The sequence below is a fragment of the Archocentrus centrarchus genome, chromosome 4, assembly GCF_007364275.1.
Source record: "Archocentrus centrarchus isolate MPI-CPG fArcCen1 chromosome 4, fArcCen1, whole genome shotgun sequence".
Classification (NCBI taxonomy): Eukaryota; Metazoa; Chordata; class Actinopteri; order Cichliformes; family Cichlidae; genus Archocentrus; species Archocentrus centrarchus.
In genome coordinates, this window is record NC_044349.1 from 3511474 (window position 1) to 3529604 (window position 18131).

Here is an 18131-nt window from a genome sequence, read left to right on the forward strand (position 1 = left end):
ACCAGTGTGCACAAAAGCAGAACGTCGCTTAAGTGGAATTCAGCCTTCATTAATACACAAGTCCTCTGACATGTCAGATGTCTGCTGTGAAACCGATCTTCTTTGTAGTTTTGGCTCTTGGCAGTTCTGTCACTTTTAATAAGTATATACACACCAAATGAAATGCTGAGATCAGGGAACACAGTGACATTGCTACAGTAAAGTCTGATGGGGGTGAAAAACAACAGAAGCAGTCGCATCAGAAAGCTTGTTTTGATGTATTTTATCCTTTCACTTCACTTTCTCCTCCAAATAACTTTGTTTGTAAGTGTGGTCACCATCTGTTTCTTTAGTATTACTGAACGTTTTGACTGCTTAAGGTTACAGTGTTTTCATTACAAACAATTATGGCATAATATTTTAGACTGTAAAAGAAGGGTATAGCCACTGCAGCATCACCCACTGATTTTAAAGCATTAATTGTTTAACTGCTACTAGGTTCTTTTTTTTTTTTGAGCCAGAAGTGATCATGTTCAGTCCAGTGGGCAGACTGCTAGGCTAACAGCTAACAGTAACTGCCAAGCTGCATTCATAGTTAATCTCAATGTAAGTCCCATTGAGATTAAAAAATGTATTTCATAAGAGACCTGTGCCCAAGTCAGCAGCTAAACAGACTCACAACACATTAAAATACAACACATTCAGTGTAAAATGGAACGTATACAGCAGCATATATAGCTCAGCAAAAACAACCACATTCTTTATGAAGCCTCAGAGACCAGAAAGAGGGAGAAGCAGGTCCTGTTACTGCTTACCTGAACATCTAAAGCTCAGTAATGACTGTAAAATAGCCAACCTTCCTATAGTGTGCACCTGCTCAGGCGTGATCTCCAGTGTGTGCTGTGTTTTAATTTCCAAGATTTTTGTAAAGGAAAAATCAGAAAAATCTGGGGTGTGCGTGTTCAGCAAGTCTCTAATCACTCAGCAGGAGATAATTTCTGATAGTTTAACTTCACATAATCCAATAAAATACTGCTGCTTGCTCAGTGCATCCACAGTGGTGAAAATGATTAATTAAACACCAGAGTAAACAGCCGGTCTGACTTTTTTGTGTCCTCCAACTACTTTGAATGATTTGTTGACTTGTAAATAAGTCACTGCTGCCTGCAAACTGAGAAATACCTGCCTGCGTTGATAGATGACAGTTTGACATGCAAGTGCACTACAAACAGGTCTGTTTAAAGTGATCGGGATTAAAAATGAATAAATCCTAGATATGGGAGGCTCCTAGCTCTGCAGAACTGAGGCAGACACTAAAATCATTTTGACAAGTCTCATTGTGGTGTATGAAATAAATGCTGACTTGTGTGGTTTGAGCTTCCAGGGACTGATTTGCTTCCCTGTTCTGTCTACAGCACTATATTCATTTGAGCAGTGACATGGCTGACGGTGATATCTACCTCTACAATAAGCCCGGAGGCCAGGGGACGGGAGGCAAAGGTAATCACATTTCCCCAGCCCAGCATGCCAATGCCACCAGGCCTCAGTTATGTGTGTGTGTGTGTGTGTGTGTGTGTGTGTGTGTGTGTGTGTGTGTGTGTGTGTGTGTGTGTGTGTGTGTGTGTGTGATCTTACAAAGGTAGTCATCAGCACAGTGATAGTAATTCAAACCTATCACCTATGAATGCTTAACTATATCCTAACCTCATCCAGGTGGACTGCATTACTGTTAGGGAAGATCTTTGACACATAACCAGAGCCAGCTGTGTAGCTTATTGAGGCTGTCTGTTGCCACCTTGCTTGTCCTGTCTGATAATGATGAAGGAGTCTACACGTAGGTGGTTGTTGTACCTGCTTTCCAACCCTGAAAGCACCTGGAATCTACACACTTTCAGTGTTCCCTCCCAAGCACTGCTAATGTTCATTCCTGGGAGCCAATATTTTTCTGGAAGTAAGTCTCGGCATCCGGCAGTCATCTTGGCAACACCAAAGGGACCTCATTCCAGGAGATGTGAGACTGAGCCCCTGTCCAAAAGAATGGGAGGAGAGCCATCATTTTAATTTCACTTGTCACTGAGACAAAAAAACGCTTCAGAAATGTGACTTTGCCTCAAAGTAAGGTTTAAAAACCTGGAAGTTATCCTTACTACCAGGCCCCAAATCTGACAGCATTATGGCCCTATTAACGTTCAATCCAGAGTGATGAGCTTTCTCACACCAGAGCACTGAAGAAAGGTTGTGCTCATTCATATCAAGCAAAGAAAAGCAATAATGAAAAGATAGGCCTATTACAAAGTTAAAACCTGTTTGAACCTCAACTGTGGGTGTTTGTTTCCCAGTTCAGCTGTTTTTAAGCGGATGATGAATCTTTAAGGAAAACCAGCTTTGACATTACAGAATTCTTCTGTAATGTCCTCTGTCCTTATACAGGCTTTGGTCGAACCTGTGACAAAAAGGCGTTACATTTTGTTTAATCTATTGGATCAAAAAAGGTTAGTCTTGAACTGAAACACACACATGCTCACTCAGCTTTGCATAATTCACAGTTAAACATAATCCTTCTTCATCCTTTCTTGGGCCTTAGTGCGGTCCATCCACTCTCTGAAACAATCTGTTTTAGCTCCTCCCCCTTTAAGGCCAACTTCCCTGTCTTTTGATTGGCTATCCCTTACAACCAGAAGGTTTGAACTGCAGGTGGGTAGGGATTCTGTGCTCATAGCGTAAGGCCTCTACCTGAGATGACTATACAGCAGATATCAGCCTTTTATGACGTCTAAGAGTAGAAAAAGCAGTGTGAAACCAAGTGCTGAAAGCAATTTGAAGCCTGAGCTTTGGCTCACAGGGATGACTTTTCAACCCACTGTGCTCATTATTTGAAACTTTATCCATGCTTCATATGGACATCCACCCGTGTGACAGCGTATGTGTGAGAGAAAATAAAGACAAGCTGAATATGCCCTCTTTCAACCTCTTCTAGACTGATACATTTTCATAAACTACTTCACAGCTCTGACAAGTTCCCCTTGTTTACTGCAAAAAAATAATGACTTGGAAACTTTGCTGTAACCTCAGCTTTTGGCTCAGTTTTCTTTGTTAAGCTGCTGATTTAGAGCCAGTATGATGTCATCAAATTTGCTGACAGTCTGTTTTTTTTTTTTTTTTCTTTTTTTTTTCTCTCCTATTTATAACTCCCACATTAAATTCAGGAGACAGTTTCCTCTCTCTCTGGCATAACAGAGACGATCACACTCTTCTTCCCTTAACTGTGCACACACTGTTAATTTCTTTGATAAGAATCGGCACATTTATTTTTCTGAGGTGCAGCTTCCATCAGCTGGCTGTTTTTGTTGTTTTGGGGGTTTTTTTTCTGCAGAGTGTCTTTTATTTTCAGACTTTTGCATTAAGATGGGCAACCTGATTTGCTCTTTAACCAGCGATGACCCGCCTGTTACAGGAAAGCTTCTCAGCCGTCCTGTTCGTTGTGTGGATTGTTGTGAGCTGCACAAACAAGTACCGTTTAACAGCTGGCTGCCCTAAGCTATCAGCTTGTACAGTGTGGTTTATTCACTCATGAATGTAATTTCACACTTATGTAGAAATTGGTCTGCTTCATGTTAACAGTGCCTCATTTAGCTGCATTCCTGTATTCAGACTGAGAAGAAGTTTGGCAGAGTTTTTCAACTTTCCCTACATGCCTTTCTCCTCGAGAACTGATCAGTTCCATTTCATATTGCAATACTTTCTTGTTTATCAATATGCTAATGTCACCTACTGGCATTTGAAGTCAGTTAAAGGGGAGAGCTGCTGCTTTGTAACTGAAAGGTTACCTGGTTCACTGTGAGAATGTGGCTGCGGAAAGTGGATATATAACTCTGCTATCCTTCAGCAGCTCCAACCAAAGGGCAGCTAATTATGAATGTAAATGATGAGTTTGCTGAATTAAAAGCACTTATTTCTAATTTCTGTTTTTATGACACATTCCCTGGCATCGTCATGATAACATTTAGATTTTCGTTACAGTGCTTCATTTTCATTTGTAGAATCATGCAGGCGAAAGTAGATTTCTTATATTAACCAAAAGCAAATACATTGTATGCAATCAGGCCTTCTGTTACAAAAGTTAAAGAGCAGAAGTACATCAAATGGACTTTACTTAGTTGTAGTTTTATCTCCACTAGATATTTAACGTGAGATAAGGGTGTTAAATTTCCCTGTAGATTGCGACTAGGTCTTTTGAGCTGAATGCTCTCCTCCAGAAGCCTCAGGATGCTACAAGAAGCTGACAGTCTGATTTGGGAATAAATTTACAATGCACCAGTTTGGTAAAGGTAAAACAGTGCCTGTGTATAAGACAAATTTATTTATTTAACCAAGTAACAGTTCAGCTGCCAGCTTAAAATACAGCTGTGCTTGCAGCTGCAGTGCAGTGAGAGCTCTGGAGATGGCCTCCTTTAGTCTCTCTTTAAATTGACCTCTGCGCGCCTGTCGGATCTAAACATCAAGGCTGCTGTGAAGAGTTTGTCCTTTGCTCCTACATTCATTCCACTTGCTGTCTAACTACTTTTTAATTGCTGTGCAGGGAAGCTCTGACTGAATCTCATTAGTTTTAGCAGTCGTGGAACAAGGTCCTCAAGTTATATGAAGATATTCGATCCCCACTGAGTGTTAGACAGCTTAAAAAGTGTTGTGGCGAACTGAGAGATACCCAGGCTCTCACCTGCATTTCCTGCCTGTTAATTCATGAAGTGTTCTCTAATGACTCTTAGCTGCTCAGTAATTCATCTTCTGAATCCCAACTGACTAAATTAGGATCGGTTTCCTAACTAGCTATGACGGAAAAACTCCTCCTATAGGTGCATTCAGATTTTAGTTGAGCTCAGTGAAACTTCATTCCACTCACCTTATCAACACGTCATAGGTATGCTTGTAATGAGCGTTAGCAGGTATATAGGTGTAACATAGACAGCATAACAGATGTGTTTACTGTCTATTAATATGTTATAGACCCTGTAAGAAGCTAATCAGAGCCTTGTGTCTCTTATGATTGCTTAATTAAGACTGACACTTTACTTAGTTTAGATTAGATTAGATAAAACTATTAATCCCTTTAGGAAAATCTCATCGGGGAAATTAAAGAAAAATTTTTTTCTTGCGTTTAACAACTAACTTTGCTTTTATACTACTTCTAAATCATCAATAATGTCTTATTAAGGTCACTAAGTTAGTTAACACTTAAGGAGTCTTATTAACACTCAAACTATGTTAGCAAACATCTTATAAAGGCCTTTTTTATTTTAATATATGCCTATAGATAGATAAACAGATACCGAACCTACGGGGTTAATGGCCACGTAACTGTTAGTATAGTGATTCATTACAGTAGCTAACTGCTGAAATTCTCAGCCTGGCACAAAGTGAAGTTCAAACATACATTAAATAAAATTTTCTTCATGTATTAAATGCTTTGTATTGGCATTTAAACAGATCTTTGAGTAAGTTATACAAAAAATAAATTAAAAATTAGACCTCCCAAACAATTCTTGATTGCCTCCAGCAGGCACTCATGATCGTTTTTTGAAAATCCAAAGAATGCTCACTCCTTTGCTTACTCGTGCCTTGCCTCTCTGCTTCTCTTTCGGTCATATCTCCGTAGGTTCTCAGTCATCCAGTTTATGGTCTCTTAAGAAGGCAGCTGGATTTCTGTAGGTTCATGAAAACCTTTTCCCTTTTATCCAGGAGCCTTCTCCAGTTCTAAAACAACTGCCAGTCATAAGCTACCTACAGTGTAGTCTTGAGATCCCTTCCTAGGCATTCCAGTCCCCTCTCACACCCCTGCCTCTGGTGACCTCAATAGCTCACATCAGGGTGGAACGGGACAATGTCTTCACACTTTGGTTCCCAGTCAGGATAATGACCCACACCTTTTTTCACACCTTGGCTCATGTGATGACTCACATGATTAAGAGTGGGTCAACGACCCTCAACCCCTGCTAGGGGTTAAATACCTGACTGTGACAGTTGTTTTTATTACTAGCATGTATTTTGATGCGTCACTGTGGGAATGCACCTGCCAGCCAACTTCTCCGTCCCCGAGCACAAGCTGCTTTTTTTTTTTTTTTTTGGGCTCGTCTCATCCTCAGCTGAAGTGTTCACCGAAGACCAGGGCGTTATACCACCCTCTGGTAAGGTGGTTTGTTTTGTGTGGTTTAGCATACCAGCTATATCACCTTTTTCCTTTTCTGCTGAAGCTAGAAAGCCAGCTAACGCACTGTCCTCATCGTTAACGCTCCAGCTAGCAAAGATTGATCCGTCGTGTCCAGTTTGTGGTCGAAGCCCCTGGTTCATGTGGGCACTGTGCCCGGTTCACCATGAAGAGTCTCCTGCGATGGCTAGCACGCCAAGCTAGCCTGTCAGGAACAGATCCTTACTTGCCCACAGCTGGGATTGATGGTAGCAGCAAGGAAGGAATTGCAGAAGCCGAACTGCATGCTGGCATCAGCTGAGGCTCACAGCTGGACCTGAGACGATGAAGACACACATCTGAAAAAAATCAATAAGGGTGCAGAAACAAAAAGGAAGTCCGCACACCAAAAGAGCTCCTGAATGGAATTTTAATACAAAAGCCTTGAAAAAGGTGATGGTTCAGGCACAGCTGCCCTTCTTCAGACTTATCTTAAAGCTTTTGCATTAAAATTCCATTTAGGAGCGCTTTTGGTGTGCGGACTTCCTTTTCACAGCTGGACCTAGCCATGGCAGGTTCGCCAATGGAAGATGTTAGAGTTGGATTATGAGGACGACATGACGAAGAGAACACCTCAGAGCTCCTCATATCTGATGCTGAGGAGGACTGTCAAGCCTAATTCTGTGACTGGCTTTCCCTGCTCCCAGCATGGATATGCAGAATGTGTGCAAACGTCATGTTCAAGCTGAATATTCCGTACCCAGTGTTGTAATGGAGACCACCAGATAACGTTATGAGGGGAAGAAATTGCCCCAGGTTGGCAAAACTGTTAACCCAGTGTTCCTGAAGCTGTTGGAGGAGATAATGGTCTGCCATAACTGAAAGGGCCTACAAAGCGGTGGCTTTAGCTGTTAGAGCCCTGAATGTTTCCTCTATGCTTGCTGCTTACAAAGTAGAGCTATGGGAGGTCATGATGTCTAGGCCTGACCTGAATGTGTGGGAAGAGATCACTGTAATTACTAACATTTGCCTACACGGGCAGCTCTGTGTCGTCCAAGTCATAAGGAAAGTGTAGCCCAACAGTTTAAACTTTGATAGTAGGGCTACTTGCCAATTGCTGGTGATTGCATGAGATATGCTTGTCAGGCAATATAGGAGTCTCCATTTCCTATAATGAGAAATCAAAATGAATGCTAGGAATGTGAACTGTAGGTTACTTGCATAACCCCAGTTATCAGAGCAGCATGGGTGAGATGGCTCACCAGACAGCCCTTCTTGCTGGGGCGAAGTCAGAAGAGGTGCTTATCTTGAATAATGCCTATGTAGTAGCACAAGCTGGGTTGCTCTGCCCGACATGGTCGTTGAAATCACCTGCCTATCAGGATTGGCAGAATGAGAGAAATGCTCCTGAGGACTATGCAGGGAGTCGCCTCTCATAGTGTGACGTCTCACTCATACTATTCTGAGAACTGGGCTTGCATAAGTAACCTAAAATTTTAGAACTGAGGAAGCCTCTTGGATGAGAGGCAAACCATCGTCACAAACCTAAAGAAGTCCATTTGCCTTCTTTTTACCTTCTTTGAAACTCATTAATAGCACCAGCAGTGAGCAATATTAGTTAATGGTAGCTTAGAAATAGAGGACACTAACCTCCAATGCCAACAAATAGCTTTGAGAACAACACAGACTCCATCACAAACTTCACATAAAGACAAGAAAACAAAGTCTGAACTTTTGAATTTTATTGGTAACAACAGAAGTAAGCAAGCTAAGTTTAGCCAGCTAGCTGTTGGCGTTAAAGAGCAGTCAAGATCAGCATGGCATTCATTTCAGGGCAGGCATGTTTGGTTTGGTGAATCAAATCTGAGTCTGAACCATCTGTCTTTAGGCTAATGTTAGCTAATGATAGTGTGGCTACAAGCACAGCAGAATTTCAACCTATTTCATGACGCAAGATAATGTGGATAAAGTTGGCTAATTCCCAGGGCTGATCTGGCTATTTTCAAATGAATTTATCAACCACTGTTGCAAATTACTCATTACCAGATTAATGCAGTGAAGTTACAGCTAGCTGGCTTACTGTATTTTGCTTGAAAATATTATAATTACTGCAAGCAAAATCCTATCCAAGTGGAAAACCTAGTTGGCCTGGTTTATTAGTATGAGGAAATGGTGCCCAACAGCTGCTACCCCCTCATGGAGTTTGCTGGTGTTAAACTGGATAAGAATTAAAAAGTTATTGTATTGTATCCCTAATGCACTCTGTTCTCTGGGTCTTTCTAATGTTGACCCAGGTACCATGTTGGAGCTGGTTCAGCAACTCTTCCCACCTTCTCAGTTTAAAGGTACCTACCTGTTTTAAAAACTCACGCTGATTGTTTTGACTGAAGCCTGTGCTGCTGCCACTGCTGTCTGCTCTGCTCACCCATGTTGTTTCTTTGTAGTGCTCAACCTGCCTTTATTTAGGCTTCCCTCAGCAACATTATTATTATTATTATTATTATTATTATTATTATTATTATTATTATTATTACTACAATGCTGCATTCATCTTTGAGTTGGCTTTTGATTTGGCATGGACCTTCAAGGTGCATGAAATGTGGTGTTGCCAGGATGTCTCTTGGTTGAGATTACTGACATCTGCTCCAAAGAATCCAATATAGCCGCGATAAATGCACCTGAAATGTAAGAACATGCTCTTAAGTATTTAAATGTATTGTATCTACATAGCCAATTCCAAAAATGTTGGGACACTGTGTAAAATATAAACAAAAACAGAATGCAACAATTTACAAATCTCAGTCATATTTTATTCACAAAAGAGAAAACATATAAAATGTTTAAACTGAGGAAATGTACCATTTTAAGAAAAATTTAAGGCCATTTTGAATTTGATGGCAGCAACGTGTCCCTAATAGTTGGGATATGCCCATGTTTACAACTGTGTAGCATGCCCTCTTCTTTTAACAACAGTCTGTAGGAGACCAGTTGCTAGACTTGTGGGAGATGAATATTGTCCCGTTCTTGTCTGATAATAGGATTCTAGCTGCTCAACAGTCCTGGGTTGTTTTTGTTGCATTTTTTCTTTCATAATGCACCAAATGTTTTCAGTTAGTGAAAAGGTCTGGAGTGCATGCAGGGCTGTTCTGCACATCGACTCTTCTACTACAACGCCATGCTGTTGTAATAGGTGCACTATGCGATTTAGCATCATCTTGCTGAAATATGCAAGGCCTTCCCTGACAAAGATATTGTCTGGATGGGAGCATATGTTGCTCTAAAACCTGTATATACCTTTCAGCATTGATGGTGCCTTTCCAGATAGTGCATAGGCACTGATGAACTCCCATACCACCAGAGATGCAGGCTTTTGAATGAGTGCAAGCCGGATGGTCCCTCTCCTCTTAAGTCTAGAGGAGGCAGTGTCCATTTTGAACTGAATTTCAGATTTTGATTTATCATAAAACAATAATCCGTTTTGCCTCAGTTCCTTTTAAATCAGTTTGGGCCAGAGAAGATGGCAGCCTTTCAGGATCATGTTCACATATGGCTTCTCTTTTCATGACAGAGCTTTAACCTGCATTTGTTGGCAACACAGTGAACTGTGTTCACAGACAGTGCTTTCTGGAAGTGTTCCTGAGCCCACGCAGTGATATCAACGACAGAATCATGCCTGTTTTTAAGGCGGTGGTGCCCGAGGGCCCAAAAATCATGAGCCCAGCCTTGTCCCTTGCACAGAGATTTCTCCAGATTCTCAGAATCTTTTGATGATATTATGTACTATAGATGATGGCCGAAGCAAAAACTCGGTGAGGAATTCGGTGAGGCCATAGAAAAAGACTTTCGGATGGCCTTGAAGTGATTCTGGCAAACCATCAGGCGACTCAGGAGAGGAAAGCGGTTCTCTACTCACACGGTTTATATTCTGGGTGAGGCGCTGCTGACTCCAGGCTATAGCCGGAATACTTCAAGGACCTCCTTAATTCGACTGACATGCCTTCTGTAGCGGAAGCAGAATCTGGGGACGACTCACCCGTCACTGGGGGTGAGGTCACTGATGTGTTTAAACAACTCCTTGGTGGCAGGGCCCCTGGGGTGGACAAGATTTGTCCTGAGTTCCTGAAGGCTCTGGATGTTGTAGGGCTGCCTTGGTTGATGTGCCTCTGCAACGTCACATGGAGATCTGGGGCGGTGCCGCTGGATTGGCAGCCTGGGGTTGCAGTCACCATCTTTAAGACCGGACCAGAGAGCGTGGTCACTATCCACTATTGGGGGATCACACTCCTCAGCCTCCCCGATAAGGTCTATGCCAGGGTGCTGGAAAGGAGGGTCTGTCTGTTAGTCAAACCTCAGATTCAAGAGTAACAATACGGTTTTGTCCTGGTCGTGGAAGACTGGACCAGCGTTTCAACCTCTCGAGGATATTTGAATGTGTGTGGGAGTGTGCCCATCCAGTCTACATCTGTTTTGTGGACTTGGAGAAGGCATTCGACCGCATCCCTCGGGATATCCTGTGGGTGGTGCTGTGGGAGTATGGGGTGTCTGGCCCACTGTCGCGGGCCATTCAGTCCTTGTACATCCACAGCAAGAGCTTCGTCTGTATTGCCCGCAATAAGTCGGACTCACTTCCTGTGGTTGTTGGACTTTGCCGGGGCTGCCCTTTGTCACTGATTCTGTTCATAATCCTTATGGACAGAATTTCTAGGCGTAGCCAAGTGGCGGAAGGCTTCTGCCTTGGTGGCCTCAGAATCTCATCTCTGCTTTTTGTGGATGTTGCGGTCCTGTTGGCTTCATCAGGGGGTGGCCTCCAGCTCATGGTGGAACAGTTTGCAGCCGAATGTGAAACGGCTGACATGAGAATCAGCACCTCTTAGTCTGAGGCCATGGTTCTCAGCCGGAAAAGGATGGAGTGCCCTCTCCGGCTCAGGGACGAGTTGCTGCCCCAGGTGGAGGAGTTTAAGTATTGCGGGGTCTTGTTCACGAGTGACAGGAGAAGGGAGCGGGAGATTGACAGACAGATTGGGGTCAGCGATTCAGATCTTTCCTTTAATTTGCCACCTGTATTTTTAGAAGCTGCTCTGACCTGATACTCTTCCGGTTCTACAGTCCCAAAGTAGAGCAGATTTTATAAACTTTAACAGTATTTATTTGTTAAATACTTGTATTTGTGAAATCTACGTGATAAAGATGGTATCAACAATGGACTAATCTGTGAAGCATTTTGCGTTTGAAATGGAAAGACTAATTTTGATGCCTAAAATGCAACTACATCACTCCTGTTGCATGATGTCAACCTCACTACATGAGTGGTGCTGCTTGTGGTGCTCACTGAGATCATCTGACACGCAGCATCTCACACAAGTGATGCTCTAGTGCAGCGATAGTTTTGGTGAAGCTTGTGCAGAACTGTGACGTGTAAGGAATTCAAATATCCATAATGAGGCAGAAATGTTTGCCTGATAGCCTGTAAGCTGTGTGAAAGTTGCTTCTCCATTCAGGAACTTTGTGCAATTATGAAGGAAACTTTAAAATAAACATGGACAGAGGAGTCTGTATAAATTGAAAACTAATGAGTGATCTAGACTTTGGTGATTAAGGCCCTGTAGTTTGTTGATCATTTGAACATGTTCCTCTGCTTTTTCAGGTATCGCCTGCATCGCCCTCTCCTTTGTTGATGCTCATGGTCGACCCCTTCAGGTTCCAGCTCAGGACTGTCCCGCCCTGCAGAAGTCAGAGAACTGCTCCGTCCCCCTTCACCCAGATCACTTTAATGAGCTGACCACTGTCATCAAAGTGGAGTCCATCATTTGCAGCTCAGGTAAGCACAACACTCAGCAGGTGTGGCTGATTCTGGTCCAGGGGTTAGTTAAAGGTATATCTTTTATATTTTTAAAAAAAAAATGCAGTTCAGTTTTTATTATGCTGTGGGCCTAGAGTGGATGCTGGATGGCTGTTGGATCACAAACATTTCACAACCAAATAAAATATCATTCAGATATTTTTTTAAAAAATGGCCAGGTATGTCATACAAACCCAATATTAGCTCATTTTGAATGTGATAGCAGCAATACGTCTTAAAAAAGTTGGGATAGGGCAACAAAAGGCTGTAAAAGTAAGTGGTACTAGAAAGAAACAGCTAGAGAAACATTCTGCAGCTGATTAGGTTAATGGGCAACAGGTCAGTAACACAATTGGGTATAAACAGAGCATCTTAGGCTACGTTCACACTGCATCCTGAAGTGATCCAATTCCGATTTTTTTGTGAAATCTGATTTTTTTTTTTTTTTTTTGTGCAGTCGTTCACATTTCCAAATATATGCGACTTGGATGTGATCTGTGTGTGAACAGCAGACGAACCTGAAAGTGTCCCCCATGCGCAGTAGAGGACGCGATAACATCACATGTAGCGAGCGCGCTCAATGTTTGCGGAAGTCACATGTTTTCCTTCCCGCATCCGCGTAACGGGAAGCAGAATAGTGACGTTTGCCGAGTATCAATGACATGCAGGTCGGATAAATGCGACCTGGCCGTACACACAGAGGTCGCATTTGAAAAGATCGGATACGTATCGGATTTAGGGACCACATATCCAAGTGGCCTGGGTCGCATTTGAAAAAAATCGGATCTGTGTTGTCCAGACTGGCATGAAAAGATCGGATACAGGTCGCATGACGACGAAAAAAATCGGATTTGGGTCACTTCAGGCTGCAGTGTGAACTTAGCCTTAGAGAGGCAGAGTTCTCAGAAGTAAAGATGGGCAGATGCTCACCAATCTGCTAATTGTAGAACAGTTTCAGAATAATGTTTATCAACATGAAATTGGGAAGACTTTGAATATCTCATCATCTACAGTACACGATGTCATCAAAAGAGAAATCTCTGTGCGCAAGGGACAAAGCTGAACATTAATACTTGATGCCTGTGATCTTCAGGCAGCACTGCATTAAAAACAGGCAGGATTCTGTCATGGAAAACCCTCCATGAGCTCAGGAACACCCCCAGAAGTCACTGTTTGAGAATGCAGTACACCGTGCCCTCCACAAATGTGGGTTAAAGCTCTATCATTCAAAAAAGAAACTATATGTGAGCATAATCCACAAACACTGGTGTCCTCTTTGGGCCAAAGCTCATTTAAAATGAACTGAGGCAAAGTGGAAAACTCTTCTGTGACCAGACAAATTCAAATTTCTGTCTTTTTGAAAAACATCCTCACCGCACTCTCTAAAGAGGAGAGGAACCATCTGGCTTGTTGTCAGTGCTCAGTTCAAAGCCCACGTCACTGATAGTACAGGGATCTATTTGGGCTTATGGAATCAGTCCGGGTGCTGAACTGGCCTGCCTACAGTCCAGACCAACTGAGAACATTTGCATCATGGAATGAAAAATACAACAAAGAAGACCCAGGACTGTTGAGGAACTGGAATCCTATATCAGACAAGAATGGGACAACATTCCTCTCCCAAAAGTCCATCAGCTGGCCCCCTCAGTTCCCAGATGTTTATGGACTGTTGTTAAAAGAAGAGGGTGTGCTACACAGTGGCACACATGGCCCTGCCCCAACAGATTTGAGATGAATTGCTGCCATCAATTTCAAAATGAGCTAATATTTTTCTTAAAATAATACATTTTCTCTGTTCAAGCATTTGATATGCTTTTAATGTTCTGTTGTGAATAAAATACGGGTTTATGGCTGGTCAACACGATTTAGGCACCAGAAAACAACACTGACTGATGTTTGGTGCTTGGTGGGGTCCATAATGTCAGCTTTATTGAACTGATGCTAGAAAAAAAAAGGTTCACCAAAAAAAAAAAAACCAACAAAGTGATGCTGATTCTGGGACTCTGGGGAAGATGAACTGATTTAGAATGAAAAGCTGTGAAAAGTGTTTGCTTGTGTTCCCCACAAATGAATTTTATTGCTCGTAAAAAAAAAAAGCCCAAATTGACCACAGAGTGAAATACCCAAAGGAGAGATGAAAAGAAACGCATAAATATTCAGTTACCTTGCTCCTTTGTGAAACTTTCAGTTATGTAAAATGGCTGTTATAACCTCCGGCCGTGTACATACTGTATGTGAAAAGATGCAGATTAGAAAAGTGGTTAAAGCTCAAGCAGCCGGGACTGTTATATCCTCACTTTCATTTTTATTTGCTTGCCAGGGCCATGCCCGCAGTTCTCAAAGTGTGCATCTCCAGATTGTAATGCTGTTTTTCTAGGAAATCTGGGCAAGTAGAACTACAGACAGTAAATAAGCCTGATAGTGATGGTGAACCACTTTGATGTGCAAGATGTAGACTCATTCAGGTGTGCATTTTGGGAGCCTTGCCAGGCTAATGTTACTAAAGAAGGTAGTGAGCGGTTTGTTTAAACTCTTGTTGCTTGTAGCATTGTATAAAACTCTCAAAAGTGTACTGAAGTGATCTTGGTGTACATATAAGCTCCACTTTCCTTTACAGCTTGAGACAGAAGAGGAGGTGGCACTGGGTGATCTTTTTCTTTCTCAGTGCGTCTTATGAGTCAGACCACCTCCAGATGTGGTCTGTTTCATTTGCTTCAGTGCACATTTTAATATTAGGTAGCAGTGGGATCTTGCTGTCCAAAACCAAACTGAGATAATGACCTGATCTTCAGGTTAGGGTTATCTTCTCAGACGTTTTCATAGGCTGCGTAGATTAATCATGACTTGAATTTGCTCTGTGAAATCAGTGCAGCTCACTTTAAGACTTGCAAATTAATTTTGCAGCAGAGACTGGGCTCGTTGGCTTTCACATTATTCTTTACCCTCCTGAGAATCATATCACCACTGGATTTGTTTATGTAACAAGGTTGCAGCACGTCCCAGGAGTCATTTAATTGTGTAAACACCACGAATTTTAAAATGGATTAATTGCAGACATAAACGTCAAGCTGCGCCGAGGTTAACAGTCCAGCCGTTAAATTTAGAGTCCAAATATGAAATCCCCCTAAAACGGAACGAGTAAATCTCCCTGGTTAATGAATATGACTATTATGGAGAGATTTCTGTTCCTGGAAGCTAAATTTGTCAATGTGACACTGCAGCACATGGCCATAAATCAAAATAAAATCTCATAGGGCGTATTATTATATAAAGTGTTAGTCACACTCTGTTGTTGGTGTTAATGTTGTCGGTTTAAGGAAAATATGGGAAAAAATAATAATCTAGGTGTTTGGTTTTAGGCATTAAAAACAGTCATCCTCGGTGCTGCAGGATTCATTCATTAAATGTATAATGTAACTGTGCAGCAACAGTTACGTTACAAATGCCCATCTGTGCTTTTCTATATTGTTTGATGGCATGTTGAGTAAATTCTGCACAAACTAGTCAGTATGGATATATGAAGCTGCAGAAAACAGAGGGCATGGAGTTCATATGATATGTCTCTAACAAGAACATGAATATAACTGTTCATCATCCAGCTGAGCAAGTTTCTTCCTTTCTTTTTAATCTCCTTCTGCAATTAAGTGGACGAGTTGCGTAGGAGTGACAGAGAGGGACACACTGGCTAATCATTAATGCAATGTAATTTAAATTGTGCACGCCCATGAGCTGTTTTTAACATCAATATATCATGGTCAGAATAATCATGATCCTTGTGAGAGAACTGACACTGTGGTGGAGATGATTAATGGCCTTTACCCAAGTCCGAGGTGCTACGACAGCTGACCTGATATTAAGACCGCATCTCTAAGAAGCACGGGCTGATTGCCTGTGAAAACTTAAATGTTGGTTATTTTCAGGAAATGGCTCAAAGATGAGGGACAGTGTCTCTAAATTGTGGTACCATATGGAAGAGTAGGTGTCTACATAATCTAAACAGGCTTCATATTTTTTGCACTCCAGCCAACACCTTATTAGGTACAGTAATGTAGACTACACAGGGTGCAAAGTTAGTAATCGTTAATGAGACCGGACCTTAACACTTGTGTGTTTTGGAGAGAAACAAATGGAGAAGTTGTAGTTTTTGATGTGTCTCATGGTCCCAGGTTGGTCTGTTTGCACATTACTGCAGACGGTTAAAAAGGTGGCTTGAACAGGAAATGAGGAAACAACAGTGGCATGAATCAGAGGACAGTGAGCATCTGCAGTTTTTATTGGTTTTTACACTTGATTTCACTTAACTACAAAGATGTGTGTTGTATATTATGACTCCTCTGGTTGCAAAAAAAGAGGTCCAGTTTTATAGAAGTCCACAGGAAAACAATCCTATTGCTGACTTGATCCATGACCTCAGTAAACACTTTCCTGATTAGTTTATGATCTTTCAGGTCTTCCTGAATGCAAAATTATGTTTATTTTGATAATACTGGTCCTCATTGGTGGTTAGAAGGAAGGGTGTGATTTAGGGTGGGCCTACATTGTGACTGATGCTTTAGTTTGAGTATGCAATGTCCCTCAGTTTCATAGTCAGAGCTGCCCTGTGCTCTTCATGCGTGGTATCAAAAGGATAAACTGGTGAAAGAGCTCAGTTGTAAACCAGTGGGTGACGTCACAGTGGCTATGTCCTCCTTTTATAGAAGGGTTAAGCTAAAGAACTCACAGCACAAACATGAAGAGTAGCCCTCATTATCAGTTTTTTTAATATGTTTTTGACACTGCCCCCTGATGAGGAAAATAAGGAAAAAGGAAAATAATATTGCAGTTTTATTTATTAGCATTCATTACAAGCTAAGCACCACTTTTCCTTATACTTACTGCTGTAAGGGCATATCTATCCATCCATCCATTTTCTTAACGTCCTATGTATTTTTAATCCTATAAATTGAAGAATGATATTGGAAGTGGCATGACTGAGTCATGCCTGGTGTGGAGGAATGTGGGTGTTGTGGTTTGAGTCAGTGGGGTATTCCTCTTTACTGCTTTTTTCCCTGTTTCAGTCACTTCACTGTCTGCTTGTCTTCTAACAGAACCACAGCTATATGTGCGCTTTGACATCTGGGAACAAGGCAACATCAGTCCCTTACAGTTGAGTGACAAACTGCAGGGGGCGCTGCGTCACGCGCTGTGTGACGTTGTCATGGAGCTGAGAGTCTTGCCAAATCCTCTTTGTGTCGGGGTCCTCTGCCCAGCAACCAAAGCTCAGAAGGAAGAGGCAAAAGGTGAGCTCGTTACTGAACCTTCATGCTGTGCGTATTGTTTACTGCGTCTGTACCTGTTTGCAATCAGGCTGTAGAAGGGAATGAAGCATATAGCACCAAGCAGTCCAGTAAAAAACACTTCACAGTTTAATATAATTCAGCACACTTCTGACATGGTATCGACAAAAGCCCCCACACAGTCCGACTACACGCTGCTTTCCCACAGCTATGGTTGCTAATGTTTTATTTTGACAAAAGCAAAGAGGAACAAGAGGGAGAAATGGCTCCGTCTACTTCCTGCAGCTCAGAGTGTGATAATGGCTCTGAAACAGTCACTGTTCACCAGAAAAATCAAATGAAGCACAAGCTTTACAAATGAATCCAATACAGCCAAAGACTTTTTTATAACCCTGCTGCGCTGTGGCCCTCCTTGAATTGGTGCAGTCATAAATAAAGGCTGTTTTCAAAATGTTTTTTTTTTTTTCTGTATGAAATCAAATCACAAACTTTAAGTGCTAGACTTATAAAAAATATATAATCGTTTCATAACAGTGTTGTTAAAACAAGCAGATGTTCTACAGCCAGATGGAATATTATGCTTGAAAAGTCAGTGAAATAAATATTTTACAAAAACAGTGCTTTCAGGTTTAGCATGTTTGACTCGGCTGACAAAATATCTTCATTGTGTTGAGTCCTCTTAGAGTTACTCTTCCCCCTGCACAGATTCTGACTTTGTGTATAGGTGTAGCCTATAGCCGTGCTTCCTTGACCCATAGCCAGAGGATCCTCTAATTTTGCTGTATATTCATATGTGAGACTGGAAAGTCAGTAACTGTCTGTCACAGCTGCTTACCCAACTAAGTGACTGTAGCTT

At 41.8% G+C, this 18131-nt stretch overlaps 1 protein-coding gene across 4 annotated transcripts in view; it reads left to right on the forward strand.

Annotated features, from left to right (window-relative positions):
* szt2 (SZT2 subunit of KICSTOR complex) overlaps positions 1-18131 on the forward strand; it is a 98390-nt gene that overhangs the window by 38950 nt on the left and 41309 nt on the right. For all 4 annotated transcript variants that reach the window (XM_030726926.1, XM_030726929.1, XM_030726928.1 and 1 more), the window contains 3 exons: positions 1395-1479; positions 11805-11978; positions 17087-17278. In XM_030726926.1, the coding sequence (XP_030582786.1) occupies positions 1395-1479; positions 11805-11978; positions 17087-17278 (451 nt within the window). The remainder of the gene's footprint in view (positions 1-1394; positions 1480-11804; positions 11979-17086; positions 17279-18131) is intronic.